The sequence below is a fragment of the Piliocolobus tephrosceles genome, chromosome 7 (genome assembly GCF_002776525.5).
Source record: "Piliocolobus tephrosceles isolate RC106 chromosome 7, ASM277652v3, whole genome shotgun sequence".
Classification (NCBI taxonomy): domain Eukaryota; kingdom Metazoa; phylum Chordata; class Mammalia; order Primates; family Cercopithecidae; genus Piliocolobus; species Piliocolobus tephrosceles.
In genome coordinates, this window is record NC_045440.1 from 147831114 (window position 1) to 147850877 (window position 19764).

A 19764-nucleotide genomic window follows, 5' to 3' on the forward strand; every position below is an offset into this window, starting at 1 on the left:
ATTCAGGCCCGTCCCCGGACCCGCCCCACCCCGCCCCGCCCAGCCTCGCGCGCACCGTTTGGCTGCTGCTGCACGAATGGGTAGAAGCTATTGTTTTTGAGGCGCCTGGCCAAGTGGCGCTCCGGACAGGAGAGTCCTAGGGACCAGAGCTGGAAGCGCCAGCCGATGGAGGTCGCGGTCAGGATGCCGGGCCTGGCCTTAGGGATCTGCGTCAGGCAGAGGTGGTCAGCCTGGCCGCTCGCCCGCTGCCGCTGCCCACTGCCCACTGCCCACAACGACGCTCCTACCTGGGTGAACAAATTCTCCAGGGCTGCAGGCCCAGGAAGGAGCAGGAGCTCATAGGCGACTGGCCGGGGAGCGAGGCCAGGGAGCGGCCCAGGGTGGACCGCGCACGGGTTCTAGAATTTCTGGGCAGGTTCTAGAAGGGGCCGCTCTGTTAACCACCTCTTAGGGAGTCCAGGGTGAGGTCCTGTGGGGGGCATTAACTTCTTGGCCAGTCCATCCACCGGAGGCCCCCGTAGGGCCTGTTCACAGTCCTCATCTGAAGGGTGGATGGATGGACACCCCAGGCCTGAGCTGGAGAGAAATTTGCAGGCGGGGACCCCTCAGTGAGCCCCACAGCTGGGCGGGGCCCCACCTCTCCCCCGACATGCAACCACAGACAAGCTCACCAGTGTTCCTGAGGGTAGAACACACACGCTGGAGCCAGCAGTGGGCAGGCAAAGGCATGGCCACCTGCAGGCCTAAGAGCCCATGGGGCAATCCTGACCCCACAACACACAGGCTCTGGGTCGGCCGTAGCCCCAGTGGCTCCATCAGATAGAACCCGTTGCCCAACCCTACCCTGAGGACCACACACTTAGAGCTCCCAAAAACGTTTTATTTTAAAAAATTCTCAAATATCTGAAATTGGGCAAAGGTAGGGGGTGGGCAGGCGGGCTGAGGTGTCCCAGGTCTGTGGCTGCCTAGCTGGGCAAGGGGCTGGTGAGCAGCTGCTCCAGACACCACTGGACTTCCTCCAGGCCCCGGTAGGCCCGCTTCAGACCCCGGGGAAGGCAGCGGCAGGACTCCAGGTTGAGGTAGAGCAGGCCTGGGCAGCTACTGATCACAGAGCTGTGGGGAGGGCAGGCCACGGGAAGTTGAGCTGTTGCCCCAGAAGGGCTGGGCCAGGCTAGGGAGCTGTGCCTGCTGGTGTTCCATACCTGGCTCTGCCACCCATAGCCACCAAGGCCAAGCCCAGTTCCCCCTGGTGTCCCTAAGCCCACCCCACGCTGGGGCTTGGACAGTATGCATGCCCCTCTGACCCCTGGAGCTCTCAGGCCAGGCAGGACACCACTTCCAGGCCCCAGGCAGATGCGGTGACAGCCACTCTGGCTCCAGGGACTGGGGTAGGGGATGCTGACCTGACCGTGCTGGGTGTGACCTGGGTGCCCCTGAGGTTAAGAGAGCACAGGGCTGGGTGTGAGCCCCCAGGGGTGCTTAAGAAGGCAGCCAGGGCCTGCTCCAGGTCCTTCTCACTGAAACCCTGGCCGCTCAAGTCCAGTTCTCGCAGTGTATGGCACCACTTCTGAGTCAACAAGGGGCTGCCCTCCTTGGCTAGAGTCAGCCGATCTGACGTGCCATACAGGCCCAGATGAAGCTGCTCCAGCTCTGCAGTGAGAGGAGTGAGCATAAGCTGCAGGGCGACAAGGACTCCCACAACTCACCCGCCCGGCCACCACCCAGGACCGCTGACCCTGGCACGGCACAAGGGTCCCGACACCTCACCCATTCAGCCACCACCCACACCTCACCTGCCTGCCCACCACCCAGGACCACTGACCCCAGCATGGCACAAGGGCCCCCACACCTCATGCGCCTGGCCACAACCCAGAACCACTGACCCCGACACGGCAGATCCTGAAGGCCAGCCGGCGTGATGCGCGCACAGCCACGAAGATCCAGTAAGCGCAAGTTGGGAGAGCCATGGAGCAGGCGGCCCAGGACCTCGTTGCTCACAAAGTTGCAGGTTGAGCTTGCCAGGCAGAGTTCCTCCAGGCTGGGGAAACCTGGTCCGGGAGCCACCCCTCGTCCCAGAGGCTTGGGCAGCCACATCAGGTTCAGCAGCCGCAGCACCTGGGGGCAAGGCCCAGGCTGTAGATAGAGGAGCATATAAAAGGTGGGAGAGGCAGGGCGCCAGGTACCTGGAGCTGGGGGCAGCCTTTCTGCAGAGCCTCAACAGGCAGCTGAAGGGGAATGCTGTTACGGTTGATGCCGGTGCTCACCTCCAGGACCTGGAGCTGGGGGCAGCAGCTGCCCTGCAGAGGTGGGGGGAAGGGGGTCACAGGGTCAGTGGCCTGGCAGTCCCCAGCTCAGCATCTGGCTCTGCTCCCACCAATGCCAACCTACCAGCAGTGCACCCAGGATGGCTGTCGTCTGGGAGCTGTAAGTCAGCCACAACTTGCGCATTCGGGACCCTGCCTCCTCCAAGAAGCTCACCACAGCTGTGGACTCCACCTAGGGTCCCAATACAAGAGCACTCGTCACCCCAGCGTGGGCTTTTTCAGGGCCCCTTGGGACACAGGGCTCACCATGGAGTGCTGTAGGTCCAGGCTATGGAGCTGGCAGCAGGCTTTGGCTAGCATGACCAGAGCATCAGCAGTCACACCGTGGCAGCCGGAGAGCTTTAGGAAAGTGAGCCGAGGACAGGACTCGCCTACCAGCTGCGGGGAGACAGAGGGGCAGCTGGGGTTGGGAGAGGGCAGGCTAAGATCCACAAGGGAAACAAACAGGTGGCTGGTGCCAACCCCACTCTACCGCCTTAGCTGTGACCTCCTTTCTGTCCATGCCAGGCCTACTTGGGTGTCCCCGCCTCTGACACCTCCCTGCTGGAGGAAACAGCAGGAAAGGAGAACCAGGCAGGCAGGCAGGCATCCCCATGGAGCAGCGTTGGGCCCCCAAGGTGCCTGACCCACTTCCTAGAGTACTCAACAGTCCCAGAGGGTCACAGCTGGCGTGCAGGGCAGCCTGGAGCTCTCACCTTCAGCACGGGGTGTACCTGAGACTTCCAGTGGATAAGGGTCAGCCTCTGGAGCTGTGAAAACCTGGGCCGAAAGCAGAGGCAGAGCTGCACTAATGTTCCCACACGAGTCCTTCCCACCCAACACCTTGGTGCAGGGAGACAGAAGGAGCCTGGAGCCAGGGGACAAGGAAAAGAGGGAACTCCTCACCGATTAGGCATAAGCCACTCCAGGGAAGCAAGGAGCTTCTTCTCTGCCTTGACCCCGCCCTTGACAGGCCGGCCGGCCAGCGGGGACGACAGGGTCACGGTGTGCCAGAGTGCGGGTTGGGAAGCGGCCTCCTGCCAGCGGCGGCACACGCGCGCAGCCCTGGGAGGACAGCGTGCTGAGGATGCCGGCCCCTTCGTAGGCGATACCCCCTCTCGCAGCGCAGTGGACATCCCGGCTCAAAGCCGGGCTCCTGGGACTCCAACTGGGCGCCTAAGGGGCTGCGCTCTCGGGCGGAGGGGTGCGCGCTCCGTTGCTTTCGCCCTCCGCTCCCGCCCGGGCCACTGCTCGGACCACGTCTGGCCCAAGTCGCTGCGCTCGGCGACGGGCCCGGCAGCAGCGTTACCTGCCGAGGAAGGGCATGGGCCCGTCCGCCGCCACCAACAACCCGAAAATCTGCACCAGGATTTCCAATGGAATGCGGTCTCCCCAGCCCGCATCGGGCCCTTCCTCGGGCGTGGGCGCGGGTGCGGGCGAGGGCGCCGGGTCGGGCCTGAGCGTGGCCTTGGGCTTGGCCGCGGCGCGGCCCGGGGGCGGCTGCCGGGGAGTGCGGCGGGCAGCGCGCCGCTGTGCGCGGGTCCGGGAGGGTCCGGGTTCCGACAGCACCAGCAGCATGCTGTCGGACGGAAGCAGGTGGTACCCCGAGCCGCTCGGCGCCAGCCGGTCCCACCACCAGTCCTCGGCCGAGCGGGCCCGCGGCGCTGCCCGAGCTCTGCGCCGGACCTGCCGGGAGGCCGGGGCAGCCATGACCACCGACAGCCCTTGGGGCAGCTTCAGGAAGCGGAACGGGCGGGGCTTACAGACCGACAGCCCCCCGACTCTTCTCAGCGCCCGCCCCCTGACCCGCTTCCGGGGCGGGACTTCCGGCCGTGGGCCATGCCGGGGGCGGGCCCGGAGTCGCAGCGGGTGAGTCCGGCGGTGGCTGCTGTCGGGTCCTGCGCTGTCTGGACTGAGGTGGCGTCCCTGGGCCGGACGGCGGCGTCCTGGCGTGGCGTGAAGCCGGCACTAGAGCGGGAGCGCACTGGGCGCGGGACCGGGAGGCGCAGGGACCGGACGGCTCCCGGGTCGCCCACCTGAAGCTGGTGAGAGGGCGGCGCCCCTCCGAGCAGAGCCGCCCCAGCCACTCCCCGGGGATCTGACTTGGCTCCTGCGGTCCCGGGCGCCGCGAAGCCCTGGGGCGTGCGTGGCTCCTGCTGGTAGGCGCCCTGTCCCAGTGTCCGGCTTGGGGTGGTGGTTGCGGTGACTCCAACCCCGCCTCTCCCTGGAGAGGAGGGCTCCACTCGCTCCTTCGGCCTCCTCCCCTGGGGCCGCAGCGACTCGGGCCGGCTTCCTGCTTCCCTACCTGCCGGCGGGTCCCGACGCTGGCGGGCGGTGCTGCTGGGTACGTTTTAGCGAATCCTCCCCATCCCCAGTCCTGCCCGGGGCTTCCCCAGTTCCCCTGGTCTCACCCTGTTCTGATTCCGCCTCTGTATCCTGCTTGTTTATCTGCTTCTTTCAAGCTAGAAGAGGTCTTCAGTTCCCAGAAGAGCCAAAGCGTCTCTGGACCTAGGTGGGAAAAGAAGTGGCTGTGACCATTGCCCTGACCTGGAAGGGCGCAGCCTTGGGCTGAATGGCAGCACCCACGCCCGGCCGTCCGGTGCTGACCCACCTGCTGGTGGCTCTCTTCGGCATGGGCTCTTGGGCTGCGGTCAATGGGATCTGGGTGGAGCTACCTGTGGTGGTCAGAGAGCTTCCGGAGGGTGAGTGGGAGGAGGTGCAGGTGTGCCCAGGAAGGTGGGCTCTGTCAGTTCTTCTTCCTTTGGGCATCATGCCCCTGACATGGCCTCCTCCCTTCCCTGCAGGTTGGAGCCTCCCCTCCTACGTCTCTGTGCTTGTGGCGCTGGGGAACCTGGGTCTGCTGGTGGTGACCCTTTGGAGGCGACTGGCCCCAGGAAAGGGCGAGCGGGTCCCCATCCGGGTGGTGCAGGTGCTGAGCATGGTGGGCACAGCCCTCCTGGCCTTTCTGTGGCACCACGTGGTCCCCGTGGCAGGACAGTTGCATTCCGTGGCCTTCCTAGCACTGGCCTTTGTGCTGGCGCTGGCATGCTGTGCCTCTAATGTCACTTTCCTGCCCTTCCTGAGCCACCTGCCACCTGGCTTCTTACGATCATTCTTCCTGGGTCAAGGCCTGAGTGCCCTGCTGCCCTGCGTGCTGGCCCTAGTGCAGGGTGTGGGCCGCCTTGAGTGCCCGCCAGCCCCCATCAATGGCACCCCTGGCCCCCCGCTCGACTTCCTTGAGCGTTTTCCCGCCAGCACCTTCTTCTGGGCACTGACTGCCCTTCTGGTTGCTTCAGCTGCTGCCTTTCAGGGTCTCCTGCTGCTGTTGCCCCCCCCATCTGTACCCGCAGGGGGCTTAGGATCAGGCCTCCAGGTGGGAGCCCCAGGAGCAGAGGAAGAGGTGGAAGAGGCCTCACCATTGCAAGAGCCACCAAGCCAGGCAGCGGGCACCACCCCTGGTCCAGACTCGAAGACCTATCAGCTTCTCTCAGCCCACAGTGCCTGCCTGCTGGGCCTGTTGGCCGCCACCAACGCACTGACCAACGGCGTGCTGCCTGCTGTGCAGAGCTTTTCCTGCTTACCCTATGGGCGTCTGGCCTACCACCTGGCTGTGGTGCTGGGCAGTGCTGCCAATCCCCTGGCCTGCTTCCTGGCCATGGGTGTGCTGTGCAGGTACACAAGGGTCCGTCAGCCCCTGTGCGGGTGGAACTCAGGGCTGGGAGCCAGGTCCTGGCACAGTCATCCCTGACACTCTGCTCACTCACTGCAGATCCTTGGCAGGGCTGGGCGGCCTCTCTCTGCTGGGCGTGCTCTTTGGGGGCTACCTGATGGCGCTGGCAGTCCTGAGCCCCTGCCCGCCCCTGGTGGGCACCTCGGCAGGGGTGGTCCTCGTGGTGAGCACAGGGGACGAGAAGTGGGGCGGGGGCGTTGCCGTGGAGCAGGCACATCTCCCGCTCAGCTGCTCCTGTGTCCCCTCAGGTGCTGTCGTGGGTGCTGTGTCTTGGCGTTTTCTCCTACGTGAAGGTGGCAGCCAGCTCCCTGCTGCATGGCGGGGGCCGGCCGGCATTGCTGGCGGCCGGTATGGCCATCCAGGTGGGCTCTCTGCTCGGCGCTGTTGCTATGTTTCCCCCCACCAGCATCTATCACGTGTTCCACAGCCGAAAGGACTGTGCAGACCCCTGTGACTCCTGAGCCTGGGCAGGTGGGGATCCCGCTCCCCGACGCCTGTCTCCCTCGATGCTGCCACCGTGCCTGAGTGCCTGCAGCCCAGGAGGCCCGCGCACCGCTACACTCGTGGACACCTACACGCTCCATAGGAGGCCCTGGCTCTCCGGGGCGGGGGGAAGGGCAGGGAGCAGGCTTGGAGCCAGGGAGCGGTGGGGGCTGTAGGGTAAGCCCCTGAGCCTAGGACCTACCTGTGGTTTGCGTAATAAAACATTTTTATTTAATGAGTTGGCATTAATTCTTTGAGCACCTCTCTCTGTGTGGATGCTTCCCTGAACTAGAGCCATGGCTGGGCCTATTTAACAGGGGCCACCTCTCCCCAGGCCCTGGGCAGGTCCTTACCCACCGCAGGCTGGTCTCGCAGATCGTACAGTCATGCTCTCTGAGCCCAGACTCCCCCACATTCCTTCTTGGAACTGCCCTGGGCTCTCTGGGCACACAGGAGCTACCAGCTTCGGTGGTCAGAGGAATAGAGGAGCCTCTTCCCAGCAAGGCCACTGCTCCACGAGCATTTCTCAAGGGCATTAGGGTCAGTCGGATGGGGCTGCAATGTGCCGAGCCCCCTGTCCAGCCTTAGCCCTGGAGTGACTGCTTGCCTGCTAGCTTCCCAGGAGTATCCTGCTAGGGATTTATACCAGGGGGGTTGGTGTGCAGGCACCGGGGGACTCAGAAGAGACAGAGTTTAAGGTTTTAGCCTGTTGGGACCCTTTGGCCTGAGTATTGCCCCCTCCCCTGAGCCTCTAGCCTCTCAGTGCCAGCTCCTCCTGCAATCAGACCCCCAAAGGCCCCAAACCCTTTCTTCAGGCAGATTTGGCTACAGCTGCTTTCTCCCTGGGCTGATGGCACACTGCCCCTGGCCCTGAGCAGCCTGGGCCTGTAAGTGTTGGCATCTGCAGGGAACAGGACCTCAGCACTGACCATGGCCTGTCCTGGGCTGGGTGGTTCTCGGGCAGCCACAAAAAGGGCTGGAGCCGCAAAAGAACTAATTGAGAAGAACCCCTGAGCCTGGCAGCAAGGATCTGGAAGAAAGTGCTGGGGGAGGCTGTGCCAAGGTAGGAGCCTGGCTTTCTTCATCTTGTAGGCAGCCACCCCAGGGAGGCAGGACCCCGAACTGTGAGCAGTGTGACAGGCCTGGCAGCAAGGCCCATTCTCACAGGCAAGAGACCCCACTTCTGCAGAGAAGCCCCTGCAGCCGCAGGGAGCGTGCAGGCACTGGGGAAGGTGGGTCTGTTCCTGCTGCCCAAGCTCTGCCTGCGACGGTTCGGCTCTCTGGAGGCCCTTTCTGATTGTCCTTGGCTTGGCCTGCACATGGGCCTTCGAAGGCTTGGTCTTCCTTCCTGCTTCTACTCCCTCCTGTCTTGGCAGGACCATCGGAGGAGGAAGGAACCCCCGTGACTGGGAAAGCCTCTGATCTGGGGCCCCATCAAACATCAGGGGCAGGCCAGCTCCCAGGGACTCAGGAACCCCAGCTCTGAGGGCAGAGGCCACCGCCAGCTCCAGCCTTCTAGGATGCTGCCCCCTGAGGCTGGGCCCCTGTCCAGCTGACCCGGCTGCTTCCCTTTGGGGGTTGCAGGTACTGAGGGCTCTAGGGGGTGGAGGCTGCAGGTTGAGTGAGTTTCAGAAGTCACCTGGTAAGAGAAGAAAGCTTCTGAGGGAGGATGAGGACAAGGATGGGACGACGTGGGTGGTGTTGGTGGCACGGCTGTGGGCAGCAGGGCTCCTGGTCTCATGCTCGCCCCCTTCCCCTCATCGCCCTGCCCCCACCACTATCAACACCGGTGCTTGGGGCCTGGCCTCTCCTGTCCACCCCGGGCTGGAGGCTGGTGGAGCCACCTCCCAGCTTCTTCCTGTCTTCCCTCCCACAGGGCAGCGATCAAAGGCATCCATGGAGCCTCTGCTCTGTGCCACACATGAGCCGCCGCCCCGGGCCGCAGAGGAGCAAGGCGCACAGGCCTGAGTGAGGAATCCCCTGCCTTTTGAAGTCTCCGTGAGCTTCCTGCCCATGCCCAGTAGGAACTGGGGCAGGGGTCAGAATCATAATGGCAGGAAGGTGCCCCCGGGCCGAGGCCTTGAGCACTGCTCACTTACAGTTTCCCAGGGCTGAGTCCAGGGCCAGAGCGGGGCCCCTGGCAGGCAGGATAGCTGCACAGCAAGTGACCAGAGGTTCCGATGCGTGAAACCCTGCCCGAGGGGAATGTGGAGGAGACGCCATCCCCCACCAGAAGGCAGGAGTGGAGCCAGACCCGATCCCCCCACTGTTCCCAGAGGGTGGTCCCGAGTAGGAGCAAAGCCTGCAACTCACTGTTCCTTGTCTCACTACAAGGAAAAGTCTCCTGGGCTCCTCAACAGCAGAGAAAGGGCCAGGTGCAGTAACTCACGCCTGTCATCCCAGCACTTTGGGAGGCCGAGGCGGGTGGACCACCTGAGGTCAGGAATCGAGACCAACCTGGCAAACATGGCAAAACCCCGTCTCTACTAAAAATACAAAAATATACCGGGCGTGGTGGCGGGTGCCTGTAATCCCAGCTACTCAGGAGGCTGAGGCACAAAAATCACTTGAACCCAGGAGGCGGAGGTTGCAGTGAGCCGAGGTCGTGCCATTGCACTCCAGCCTGGGCAACAAGAGCGAAACTCCATCTCAAAAAAAGAAAAAAAAAAAACCAGCAGCAAAGGGCCAGCCAGGCCGTGGCCACCACGTGCAGCCGCCACTCCCAGATGCGTGGCCGTCCCATCTGATGCTGCTGCGGTGCGTGTGGGCACAAGCCTTGCCGGCTGTGATTGAGCGGCTGACCGAAGAGCCTTCCCCTCCTTCAGTTCTGTAGTTCTCGGCCCAGCTTAGTCCCTAGACGGGTACAGTTGACTATGGGGTGAAGGAACAGTGCACCCCTTGATTTTTTGTTCGTGTTTTAGAGATCGAGTTTCACTCTGTTGCCCAGGCCTGAGGCTCAAGTGAGGTCGAGGACTCAAATGATCCTCTCACCTCAGCCTCCTGAGTAACTGGGACAGCAGGCATACACCACCACCCTGGCTAATGTTTTTTCTTTCTTTGAGACTGAGTCTCACTCTGTCACCAGGCTGGAGTGCAATGGCACGATCTTGGCTCACTGCAACCTCTGCCTCCCGGTTTCAAGTGATTCTCCTGTCTCAGCCTCCCGAGTAGCCGGGATTACTGGCGTGTGCCACTACGCCCAGCTAATTTTTGTATTTTTAGTAAAGACGGGGTTTCACCATGTTGGCCAGGCTGGTCTTGAACTCCTGACCTCAGGTGATCCGCCAGCCTCGGCCTCCCACAGTGCTGGGATGACAGGCTGAGCCACCATGCCCGGCTGAGGGTTTGTCTCTATCAGGATGTTTTCTCATATCTAAAACCATCTTGGGCCAGACCCCGTGGCTCACACCTGTCATCTCAGCACTGGGCAACATAGTGAGATCCCACATCTACCAAAAAATTAAAAATCGGCTGGGCATGGTGGTGAGAGCCTACAGTCCCACTTACTCAGGAGGCTGAGGCAGGAGGATCGCTTGAGCCCAAGAGGTCTAGGCTGCAGTGAGCCTCGATTGTACCACTGCACTTCAGACTGGGTAACAGAGCGAGACCCTGTCTCTAAATGAAATAAATAAATAAATAAATAAATCGCTGGGAGATTCCCCAGAGATTGGTCCTTTCATCTCCTGCCCTTGATTCTCAGGAGCTCTTACGGAGCCGCCTCATTTTTCATGGCAACACAGGTGTTTGCATGGTGTCTTGTGGGCGGAGGATTACCCAGGTGCCGAGGCAAGAGACTGAAGGCACAAACTGTTTCAGTATGATACAGAAAATAGACTAAGAACAGTCATAATACCAATTAGATATAGAGATGAGCATGGACAATTATCAATCATTATTATAAACATTAATCATTAGATTTTCATATTACTCTTTGTTGCATTACTAGTATAACCTAGGAATAACTGGCGGGTATAGGGTCAGGTGCTGAAAAGATACTGTGAGAAGTGACCTAGAAGGCAAGAGGTGAACCGTCTGTCATGCCGCATAAGGGCCACTTGAGGGCTCCTTGGTCAAGCGGTAACGCCAGTGTCTGGGAAAGCACTCGTTACTTAGCAGACCGTAAAAGGGAGTCTCCTTTCCTTGGAGGAGTCGGGGAACACTCTGCTCCACCAGCTTCTTGTGGGAGGCTGGTATTATCCAGGCCCGCGTGCAGTTATCTGGAGGCCTAAACCTCTCCCTGCGGTGCTGTGCTTCAGTGGTCATGCTTCTTGTCCACTTTCATGTTCCTCCTGTACTCCTGGTTCCTCTTTGAAGTTCGTAGTAGATAGCGGTAGAAGAAATAGTGGAAGTCTGAAAAGTCTTTGATCTTTGTTATGAGTGCATAGAAGAAAACGCTGATGTACGCTGCCTTCTCTCTCTGCTTTGGCTACCTAAGAGGGCAGGGCCCCCTGTCCTATGATCATGTGACTTGCTTCGCTTTATCAATCTCTTAGAAGATTCACCCTCCTTACCCTGCCCCCTTGTCTTGTATGCAATAAATATCAGCGAGCCCAGCCGTTCGGGGCCACTACGGGTCTCCACGTCTTGATGGTAGTGGTACCCCAGGTCCAGCTGTTTTCTCTTTATCTCTTTGCCTTGTGTCTTTATTTATGACAATCTCTGGTCTCTGTACACGGGAAGAACACCCGCTAAGCTTTGTAGGGCTGGACCCTACAGTGTCTTAGTTCGTTTTGTGCTGCTATAATGCCACAGACTGGGTAATTGATAATAAACTGGGATTTATTGGTTTTAGAGATTTGGAAGTCCAAGAGGGAGGGGCCACATCTCATGAGGACCTTCTTGCTGCCACATAACATGCCGGGAGGCATGTGGCTGGACGGAAAGCTGCCAAACTCATCCTTTTATAAGGAATCAATTCCCGAATTAATGGCATTAATCCCTTCATGAGGGTGAAGCCCTCAAGACCTAATCACCTCTTAAAGGCCCTACCTTTAAGAGGGTAGGGTGGCTCACGACTAATCCCAGCACGTTGGGAGGCCGAGGCGGGCGGATCATAAGCTCAGGAGTTCAAGACCAGCCTGACCAACGTGGAGAAACCCCATCTCTCTAAATATACAAAATTTGCCAGGCGTGGTGGCACATGCATGTAATCCCAGCTATTCAGGAGGCTGAGGCAGGAGAATCGTGTTTTGTTTTTGTTTTTTTTGTTTTGTTTTTTTTTTGAGACGGAGTCTCGCTCTATCGCCCGGGCTGGAGTGCAGTGGCCAGATCTCAGCTCACTGCAAGCTCCGCCTCCCGGGTTTACGCCATTCTCCTGCCTCAGCCTCCCGAGTAGCTGGGACTACAGGCGCCCGCCACCTCGCCCGGCTAGTTTTTTGTATTTTTTAGTAGAGACGGGGTTTCACGGTGTTAGCCAGGATGGTCTCGATCTCCTGACCTCGTGATCCACCCATCTCGGCCTCCCAAAGTGCTGGGATTACAGGCTTGAGCCACCGCGCCCGGCCTAGAAGAATTTTAAGAAAAATGTGTACATAGTCAAATGGTCTAATGTCTAACTGGCATCTTGGGGGAACGGGGACAGAATAAATAGCTAAAGAAATAGTGACCAAATGCCAGGCGTGGTGGCTCAAGCCTGTAATCCCAGCACTTTGGGAGGCCAAGGCAGGTGGATCACGAGGTCAGGCGATCAAGACCATCCTGGCTAACACGGTGAAACCCCGTCTCTACTAAAAATACAAAAAATTAGCCGGGCGAGGTGGCGGGCGCCTGTAGTCCCAGCTACTTGGGAGGCTGAGGCAGGAGAATGGCGTGAACCCGGGAGGTGAAGCTTGCAGTGAGCAGAGACAGTGCCACTGCACTCCAGCCTGGGCAACTGAGTGAGACTCCGTCTCAAAAAAAAAAAGAAAAAAAGAAAAAAAAAAAAACCCAAAAATTTGAATAGGAGGATGTTTACAGGGTTTGAAAATAAGTCCCTACAAGATACTTTTCGTTACAAAAGAAAGAAATAACCTTACAGTGGGGGAATCCAGGCCAACACTACCCAACCAAGCATCAAAGCATCAGCGCCCAGTCATGAGGCAAGGGCCTCCAGCCACCTCCTGAAAACTGATGGGGGTGCTGTGTGCCTCTTCTGTGGTGTTCCTGTCAAAAACACAAATGTCTCATCTAAACACCTGGGAATTTCTTGGCTAGGCACGGTGGCTCACACCTGTAATCCCAGTACTTTGGAAGGCCAAGGCAGGTGGATCACTTGAGGTCAGGAGTTCGAGACCAGCCTGGCCAACATGGTGAAACCCCCATCTCTACTAAAAACACAAAAAATTAGCCAGGCATGGTGACGCATGCCTGTAATCCCAGCTACTCAGGAGACTGAGACAGAAGAACTGCTTGAACCGGAGAGGCGGAGGTTCCAATGAGCCGAGATCGCGCCACTGCGCTCCAGTCTGGGCAACAAGAACGAAACTGTATCTCAAAAACAAAAAACAAAAACAAAAACAGACTTTTATTAATTTCAACAGTGTTGTTTGTATATTTTCTTCCCCATAAAGGGGCCTTTTGTGCTGCCCAAGGCCACATGCTCTCCCATTTCCTATCCATGCCTTCTCCTCCCTCTCTCTGCAAAGCAACAGCCCCTCAATACCCTGAGGTGCAACTGGCCTTGCTTCTTGCCTCCCCCAGAGACCGAGGTACCAGCAGACACCCCCACCCTCTTCACTGTGCCCATGTTCTGTGCCTGCCTTCCCATGGCCATGGGTGCGCAGGTCACACTCAAGCCAAGCCAAGCCTGCACTCGATTCTCTGGGACAGATTCAAGACAGCTGCACGAGGCCGGGCACAGTGGCTCAAGCCTGTAATCCCAGAGCTTTGGGAGGCCAAGGCGGGTGGATCGCATGAGGTCAGAGTTCGAGACCAGCCTGAGCAACATGGTGAAACTCCGTCTCTACTAAAAATTAGCTGGGCATGGTGGTAGCGCCTGTGTTCCCAGCTACTCTAGAGGCTGAGGCAGGAGAATCGCTTGAACCCGGGAGGCAGAGGTTGCAGTGAGCTGAGATGGCCCCATTGCACTCCAGCCTGGTGACAGAGGGAGACTATCTCAAAAAAGAAAGAAAGAAAAAGACAGCTGCACGAAAGGTGGCTGTCTCCCTCCCTCTCCAGGTGAAGCTGGGCTAGAGGCTGCCTTTAGGGCAGACTGTGGTGGCAGGGACGTGCCCTCCTGGTCTAGCCCTTAAAGTGACTGGCAGCTTCTGCCTTGGGCTCCTTGGGCTCTGAGTTCCTGCAAGAAGCTCAACTACACCAACATCGCCATGCTGCCAGGAAAACCCGGCTAGCCACGCTGGGGGACGGGGGGGGGGGGGGATGGGGGGGGTCGGGGAAGACACATCTGGCCTGTCCCCAGCTCTTCAAGTCATCCCTGTCAAGGCTCAGCCCTGGTGGAGGAGTGCCAAGGGATCCCCACACTCTGATGAATCCCTGAAAACCAGACTTCCAGGTGTGTGCAATTATGATGAAAGACTTCATTTGTATGTTCCAGGGCAGTTTGTTACAAAGCCACGACTAGACTGACCCCAGGAAGATGGCTTGAGCCCAGGAGTTTGAGGCCAGTGTGGACAAAATAGGAAGACCCCATTTCTTAAAAAACAAAAGAAGAAAACCTCTTTTCCTGCATTTACGGCTCCATTTCTTGCTTCAGTTTACACACATCTCTTCCAGAGTTGTCTCTGTTCACTGTTACTGACTCTCCTCCTCTGCTGGGCTCTTACCCCTGCTCCAGTCAGACCACAGCCCCTCATGGCCCCAGCCTGCCCCGTCGGGGTCACATCACCTGAGGCTCAGCAGCGTGGGACCCAGTGTCGAGTCCCTCCCAGCTGCCCTCCCTGGGCCTCCAGGGCCCTGTCCAGCTTTCCCCCTGCCTTCCAGGCCATGCGACCTCCACCTCTTTCATGGCCTCTCATCTCCCCAGTCTCTCAATGTTGGGGTGCCCCAAGACCCTGTCCTGGGCTATATTCTGGGTGCCAGTTTCCAAGGGCAGACACCACCCCCAGGCTGAAGACTCTGGCTTTACCTCCATACCAGACCTCACTCCTCAACTCCAGACTCTTGCGCACCCTCCTGCTCTGCACTGCTACCTGATGTGGAACGAGCACCTCGGCCGACCCCCAGTGGCCAGCGTCCACGGCAGCATGACGCCCTCGGCCGACCCCCAGTGGCCAGCGTCCACGGCAGCACGACGCCCTCTGCAGTGAATGCTGGGAGGTGTTGCAGCCTCCGCCTCCCCTACCAGGGTTGGTAGATATGACCAGTAGAATATGACAGTTTAACAGTGTATTACTACTACTTCATTTTTTAGATGGAGTTTTGCTCTGTCACCCAGGCTGGAGTGCAGTGGTACAATCTCGGCTCACTGCAACCTCTGCCTCCGGGTTCAAGCAATTCTCCTGCCTCAGCCTCCCGAGTACCTGGGATTACAGGTGCCTGCCACCATACCCGGCTAATTTTTTTTTTATTTTTAGTAGACACAGGGTTTTGCCATGTTGGCCATACTGGTCTTGAACCCATGACCTCAGGTGATCCACCCGCCTTGGCCTCCCAGAGTGCTAGGATGATAGACATGAGCCACCGCGCCTGGCCTTTTTTTTTTTTTTTTTTTGAGATGGGGTCTCACTCCGTTGTCCAGGCTGGAGTGTAGTGGTGCAATCATAGCTCACTGCAGCCTTGACCTCCTGGGTTTGAACGATTCTCCCACCCTGGCCTCCCATGTAGCTAGGACTACACACAGGCCAGTACACCCAGCTAACTTTTATATTTTATATTTGAGCCAAGCACAGCGGTGCACTCCTGTAATCCCAGCACTTTGGAAGGCCAAGGTGAGTGGACTGCCTGAGCTCAGGAGTTTGAGACTAGCCCAGCCAATGTGGCAAAACCCTATCACCACAAAAAAAAAAAAAAAAAAAAAAAAAAAATTAGCTGGGCGTGGTGTCACACACCTGTAATTCCAGCTACTGGGTGGAGGGTTTAGGGGGCTGAGGCACCAGAATTGTCTGAACCTATGAGGCGGAGGTTAAAGTTAGCGTGAGATCACACCACTTCACTTCAGCCTGAGTGACAGAGCAAGACTCTGTCTCACCAGGAAAAAAAAAAAATTGTAGAGATGGGGTCTTGCTATGTTGCCCAGGCTAGTCCTGAACTCCTGGCCTCAAGCAGTCATCCCACCTCAGCCTCCCAAAGTGTGGGACCATAGTTGTGAGCCAATGCACCCAGCCTGAGATTAGGTTACAGCACTCACTGTGGCTTCAGTCTTGGTGACTCTCTCATTGTGAGGGAGGCTGCCATGTTGTGAGCTGCCCCAAGGAGGGGCCGATGTGGTGAGAAACTGCAGCCTCCTGCCAACAGTGTGTTCGGAGCAGAAACTCCAGCCCTTGTCAAGCCTTCAGAGGGCGGACCCCTGGCCAGCAAACACATGTGTATGCTGGGGTAGGTGCCCAGGAGGGTTGGCCTCCTTTGGCCTGCGCCTCTGACTCCTGTGCCTGCTGGGTCAGCCCCTATTCATAACCTTCTAGTGGCTCCTCCCTGCTTTGTGGAGAACAGTCCTGACCACAGCCTACCTCCCTCCATCCCCGCCACCACATCCACTCTACACTATGGCCACACTGTGCATGACTCTCCACCCTCAACTGCTCTGGACCTGTGCACAGGCTGTTCCTTCTGCCTGGAACACCCTCCTCTCACCCTCCCTGGGCCTGGGTAAGAGTTACTCCTCCCTTCAAGAACAATGGAGAGCCGGGCGCGGTGACTCAAGCCTGTAATCCCAGCACTTTGGGAGGCCGAGACGGGCGGATCACGAGGTCAGGAGATCGAGACCATCCTGGCTAACACGGTGAAACCCCGTCTCTACTAAAAAATACAAAAAACTAGCCGGGTGAGTTGGCCGGCGCCTGTAGTCCCAGCTACTCGGGAGGCTGAGGCAGGAGAATGGCGTAAACCCGGGAGGCGGAGCTTGCAGTGAGCTGAGATCCGGCCACTGCACTCCAGCCCGGGCGACAGAGTGAGACTCCGTCTCACAAAAAGAACAATGGAGAAACTGCCTCTTGCAAGTAGCCTTCCTGGACCAGCTTTCAACCCTCTGGCACCAAAACGCCGCTGTATTTCCCAAACCCTTGAGGCACGTGCCCCACTGAACCAAGACTCCTGTCAACAGTCTGTCCCCATCCTAGACCTGGCCTTGTTCCTCGTGCTAGGAATGTCCTTCCTCTGACAAACTCCCACTCTGCCTCAGACAGGCTCTTCTGATCATGCGACTGGAAATAGTCTCCTTCATTCACTCCTTTATCCCCGCAGCAGCACTTGCTTCAGGGGCAGGTGTGTTATTTAGAGGTTCCCCTCCCCCAAGTGTCTGCAGGTGTGGTTCACATGGTATCTGCTACCCAGCACACAGTGGGCGTTCGTTCCTTCCAAACAACTTGCTGAAAAAATAGAAGAGCAAACAAGACGGCTAGGGCAGCGCGCCCTTCCCGGTGGGGCAGGAAGGGAGGCAGAACAGGGTAGCAGCTACGAGAAAGGACCTGAGCACAAGAGATTCTGGGTCATATCCTGGCTCCTCAGGCAGGGGAACCTTAAACAAATCACTGAACTTGTCTGGGGCTTGGCTCTGCAACTGGGGGTGGTGAGAGCACTCACGTCGCGGAGAGCGGGGCCCGACCTACCTCGGCGTCGCGATTGAGGCGGTACACGTAGAGCTGCGAGGTCCCGGCCACCACGAGGTTGCGCTCGCTGTTGTTGAAGAAGTTGCAGTACATGGCGAACTCCAGGCCGGTGGGCGGATGCGCCTGTTTGTACACGGCGTACATGGCGCCAACCCGGGCTGCGCAAGGCCGGGAGAGGAAGAATGAGCGGGGTCGCCGGCGCAGGACCCCGGCCCCGTACCGCGTCCCTCAGCGGCCTCGCGCTGCCGCCTCGGCCGCCCTCCCGGCTGCCCACCTGGCAGTTGGAGTCGACTCGAGGGGAACCGGGACGGCGGCGAACTTGGCCCGTCCGGGCACAGAAGCTGGGCTCGAAGGTTCCGGGCTTCGGCGCCTGCGCAGCGCCGCCGCGTGAGAGCTGCTGCAGGGGCGACAGCGGCCCCTGGTGGCCCGGGGTGCGGGGCGGCCCGGCGGCGCTCCGGGCTGGGCGCACAGACTCCAAACCCCTAGCCCGTGAAGTGCCGGGCCTCCGCTGCGGGCGGAGTAGCGCGGGTGGGAAGCCGCAGGGGCGCCGGCTGCAGCTGCTCGGGGTCGGCCGGGGGTGCGTCTCCACCAGACCCAGGACGGCTGCAGGGAGAAGTGACTCCGCTCCTAGCCCCCGGGTGCAGGGAGCCGCGCCGGGGTCCGGAAGAGGGGGCGGGCTCCTTGCCAGTGTGGAGGGCTCTGAGAAAGCTTCCTAGAGAGGCCGCACGCCCCTTCTGCCCAGTGTCCCCTCGCAGAGCGACCCCCGCCGCCAACACGCCCGCGAGCCGAGGGCTGTCCGCCCGCCTTGCTCACTGATGCCTACCCAGGGCGGGCCCAATGCCAGCTTCCAGGAGCTTGGATCCTGGACCAGGCACGGGCCTAGGACCTAGAAACGGGATCATGCGAAAAAAAAAAAACAAGAAAGTATCGTTACACCCAAGAAAATGGCGTGGAAATATGTGTTTTTGTTGCATCCAAATCTACTCACTTGCTCGTTGGGCAGTGGGGGAAGGGCCACTTCGATGCTCAGGCGTGTGACCCCTGAGCCACACTCAACCTCCTTTTAAAAGTCAATAGGAGGCCATGGCTGACGCCGGTAATCCCAACACTTTGGAAGGCCGAGGTGGGCGGATCACCTGAGGTCAAGAGTTCCAGACCAGCCTGGCCAACATGGTGAAACCCAGTCTCTACTAAAAATACAAAAATTGTGGGGAAAAGAAAGAAATTGTGGGGAGAATAAACCGTGTCTATGTAGAATAGGAAGACATAAGAAACTCCATTTTGATCTGTACTAAGAAAAATTATTTCTGCTTTGAGATGCCGTTAACCTGTAACTTTAGCCCCAACCCTGTGCTCACAGAAACATGTGCTGTATTGAATCAATGTTTAATGGATTTAGGGCTGTGCAGGATGTGCCTTGTTAACAATATGTTTGCAGGCAGTATGCTTGGTAAAATCGCCATTCTTCATTCTCGATTAACCAGGGACACAATGCATTGCGGAAAGCCAGAGGGACCTCTGTCCAAGAAAGCTGGGTATTGTCCAAGGTTTCCCCCTACTGAGACAGCCTGAGATATGGCCTCATGGGAAAGGAAAGACCTTACCATCCCCAAGCCCAACACCCGTGAAGGGTCTGTGCTGTGCTGAGGAGGAGGAGAGGAAGAGGGAGGTCTCTTTGCAGTTGAGATAAGAGGAAGGCCTCCGTCACCTGCTCCTCCCTGGGACTGGAATGTCTTGGTGTAAAGCCGCCCATTCCCTTTCATTCTTTTCTGAGATAGGAGAAAACCGCTCTGTGGCTGGCAGTGAGATATGCTGGCAGCAATACTGCTGTTACTCTTTGCTACACTGAGATGTTTGGGCAAAGAGAAACATAAATCTAGCCTACGTGCACATCCGGGCACAGCACCTTTCCTTGAACTTATTCATGATACGGATTCCTTTGCTCACATGTTTCCCCGCTGACCTTCTCCCCACTTGTTGCCCTGCTACACTCCCCTCACTAAGATAGGAAAAATAATGATCAATAAATACTGAGGGAACTCAAGAGGCTGGTGCTGGTGCGAGTCCTCAGTATGCTGAGCACCGGTCCTCTGGGCCCACTGTTCTTTCTTTATACTTCGTCTCTGTGTCTTATTTCTTTTCTCAGTCTCTCATCCCACCTGACGAGAAATACCCACAGGTGTGGAGGGGCTGGCCCCCTTCAAAAATTAGCTGGGCATGGTGGTGCACACCTGTAATCCCAGCTACTCAGGAGACTGAGGCAGGAGAATCGCTTGAACCCAGGAGGCAGAGGTTGCAGTGAGCCGAGATGGTGCCACTGTACTCCAGCCTGGGCAACAGACTGAATCTCTGTCTCAAAAGAAGAAAGAAAAGAAAAAAGAAAAGAAAAGGGGAGAGGAGGGGAGGTCATGTGAAGACAGAGGCAGACATTGGAGTCATACTGCCCACAAACCAAGGAACACCTGGGGCCACCAGTAGCCAGGAAAGGCTTGGGGAACAGACTGTTTCCTAGAGACTTCAGAGGGAACATTAGTCTCCTGATGCTTTG

General features: G+C 58.4%; 4 protein-coding genes across 20 annotated transcripts in view; 1 reads left to right on the forward strand and 3 right to left on the reverse strand.

Annotated features, from left to right (window-relative positions):
* TMEM249 (transmembrane protein 249) overlaps positions 1–395 on the reverse strand; it is a gene marked incomplete at its 5' end in the record, with an annotated part of 1766 nt that extends 1371 nt beyond the window's left edge. The window contains 2 exon segments of the mRNA XM_026449703.1: positions 56–206; positions 288–395. Of these exon segments, the coding sequence (XP_026305488.1) occupies positions 56–206; positions 288–395 (259 nt within the window).
* CPSF1 (cleavage and polyadenylation specific factor 1) overlaps positions 1–18102 on the reverse strand; it is a 64545-nt gene extending 46443 nt beyond the window's left edge. The window contains exons 1-2 of one of the 4 annotated variants that reach the window (XM_023188228.2): positions 17491–18102; positions 17217–17374 (exon numbers count right to left, since the gene is read on the reverse strand). In XM_023188228.2, coding sequence (XP_023043996.1) covers positions 17217–17360 — 144 coding nt within the window. In that variant the 5' untranslated portion in view covers positions 17361–17374; positions 17491–18102. The remainder of the gene's footprint in view (positions 1–17216; positions 17375–17490) is intronic. The other 3 variants (XM_023188229.2, XM_023188230.2, XM_023188231.2) reach the window with 3 other exon arrangements.
* FBXL6 (F-box and leucine rich repeat protein 6) lies at positions 341–4094 on the reverse strand. Of its 5 annotated transcripts, none has more exons than XM_026449713.1 (9): positions 3613–4094; positions 3210–3368; positions 3020–3083; positions 2571–2702; positions 2389–2496; positions 2184–2297; positions 1884–2115; positions 1404–1650; positions 341–469 (listed from the first exon to the last, which is right to left on the reverse strand). In XM_026449713.1, the coding sequence occupies exons 1-9, from the start codon at positions 4011–4013 to the stop codon at positions 448–450; spliced, it is 1479 nt and encodes a 492-aa protein (XP_026305498.1). In that variant the 5' UTR covers positions 4014–4094; the 3' UTR covers positions 341–447. The 5 variants fall into 5 exon arrangements, with proteins under 5 accessions (XP_026305498.1, XP_023056644.1, XP_023056643.1 ...); XM_023200876.1 differs by lacking the exon at positions 341–469 and adding an exon at positions 860–1113 and having other exon boundaries at positions 2274–2297; XM_023200875.1 differs by lacking the exon at positions 341–469 and adding an exon at positions 860–1113 and having other exon boundaries at positions 2265–2297.
* On the forward strand, positions 4127–6754 carry SLC52A2 (solute carrier family 52 member 2). 10 transcript variants are annotated; one of them, XM_023200865.2, is made up of 5 exons: positions 4127–4462; positions 4766–5005; positions 5108–5975; positions 6073–6196; positions 6282–6754. In XM_023200865.2, exons 2-5 carry the CDS (start codon positions 4876–4878, stop codon positions 6492–6494), a joined length of 1335 nt encoding a protein of 444 aa, XP_023056633.1. In that variant the 5' UTR covers positions 4127–4462; positions 4766–4875; the 3' UTR covers positions 6495–6754. The 10 variants fall into 10 exon arrangements, with proteins under 10 accessions (XP_023056633.1, XP_023056634.1, XP_031791796.1 ...); XM_023200866.2 differs by having other exon boundaries at positions 4132–4647; XM_031935936.1 differs by having other exon boundaries at positions 4132–4647; positions 4766–4815.
* Positions 18103–19764: the final 1662 nt, after the last annotated feature.

What these genes read in the sequence shown, in the direction of transcription:
- FBXL6 (XM_023200873.1), bottom strand. Translation starts at nt 4,013, where the DNA reads ATGGCTGCCCCGGCCTCCCGGCAGGTCCGGCGCAGAGCTCGGGCAGCG. An exon ending in AGGTACACCCCGTGCTGAAG is followed by an intron (nt 2,703 to 3,019) that starts GTGAGAGCTCCA and finishes GTCTCCCCGCAG; the next exon opens with CTGGTAGGCGAGTCCTGTCC. An exon ending in CCATCCTGGGTGCACTGCTG is followed by an intron (nt 2,298 to 2,388) that starts GTAGGTTGGCAT and finishes CCACCTCTGCAG; the next exon opens with GGCAGCTGCTGCCCCCAGCT.
- SLC52A2 (XM_023200865.2), top strand. Translation starts at nt 4,876, where the DNA reads ATGGCAGCACCCACGCCCGGCCGTCCGGTGCTGACCCACCTGCTGGTG. An exon ending in GGTCAGAGAGCTTCCGGAGG is followed by an intron (nt 5,006 to 5,107) that starts GTGAGTGGGAGG and finishes CCTTCCCTGCAG; the next exon opens with GTTGGAGCCTCCCCTCCTAC. An exon ending in CGGCAGGGGTGGTCCTCGTG is followed by an intron (nt 6,197 to 6,281) that starts GTGAGCACAGGG and finishes GTGTCCCCTCAG; the next exon opens with GTGCTGTCGTGGGTGCTGTG.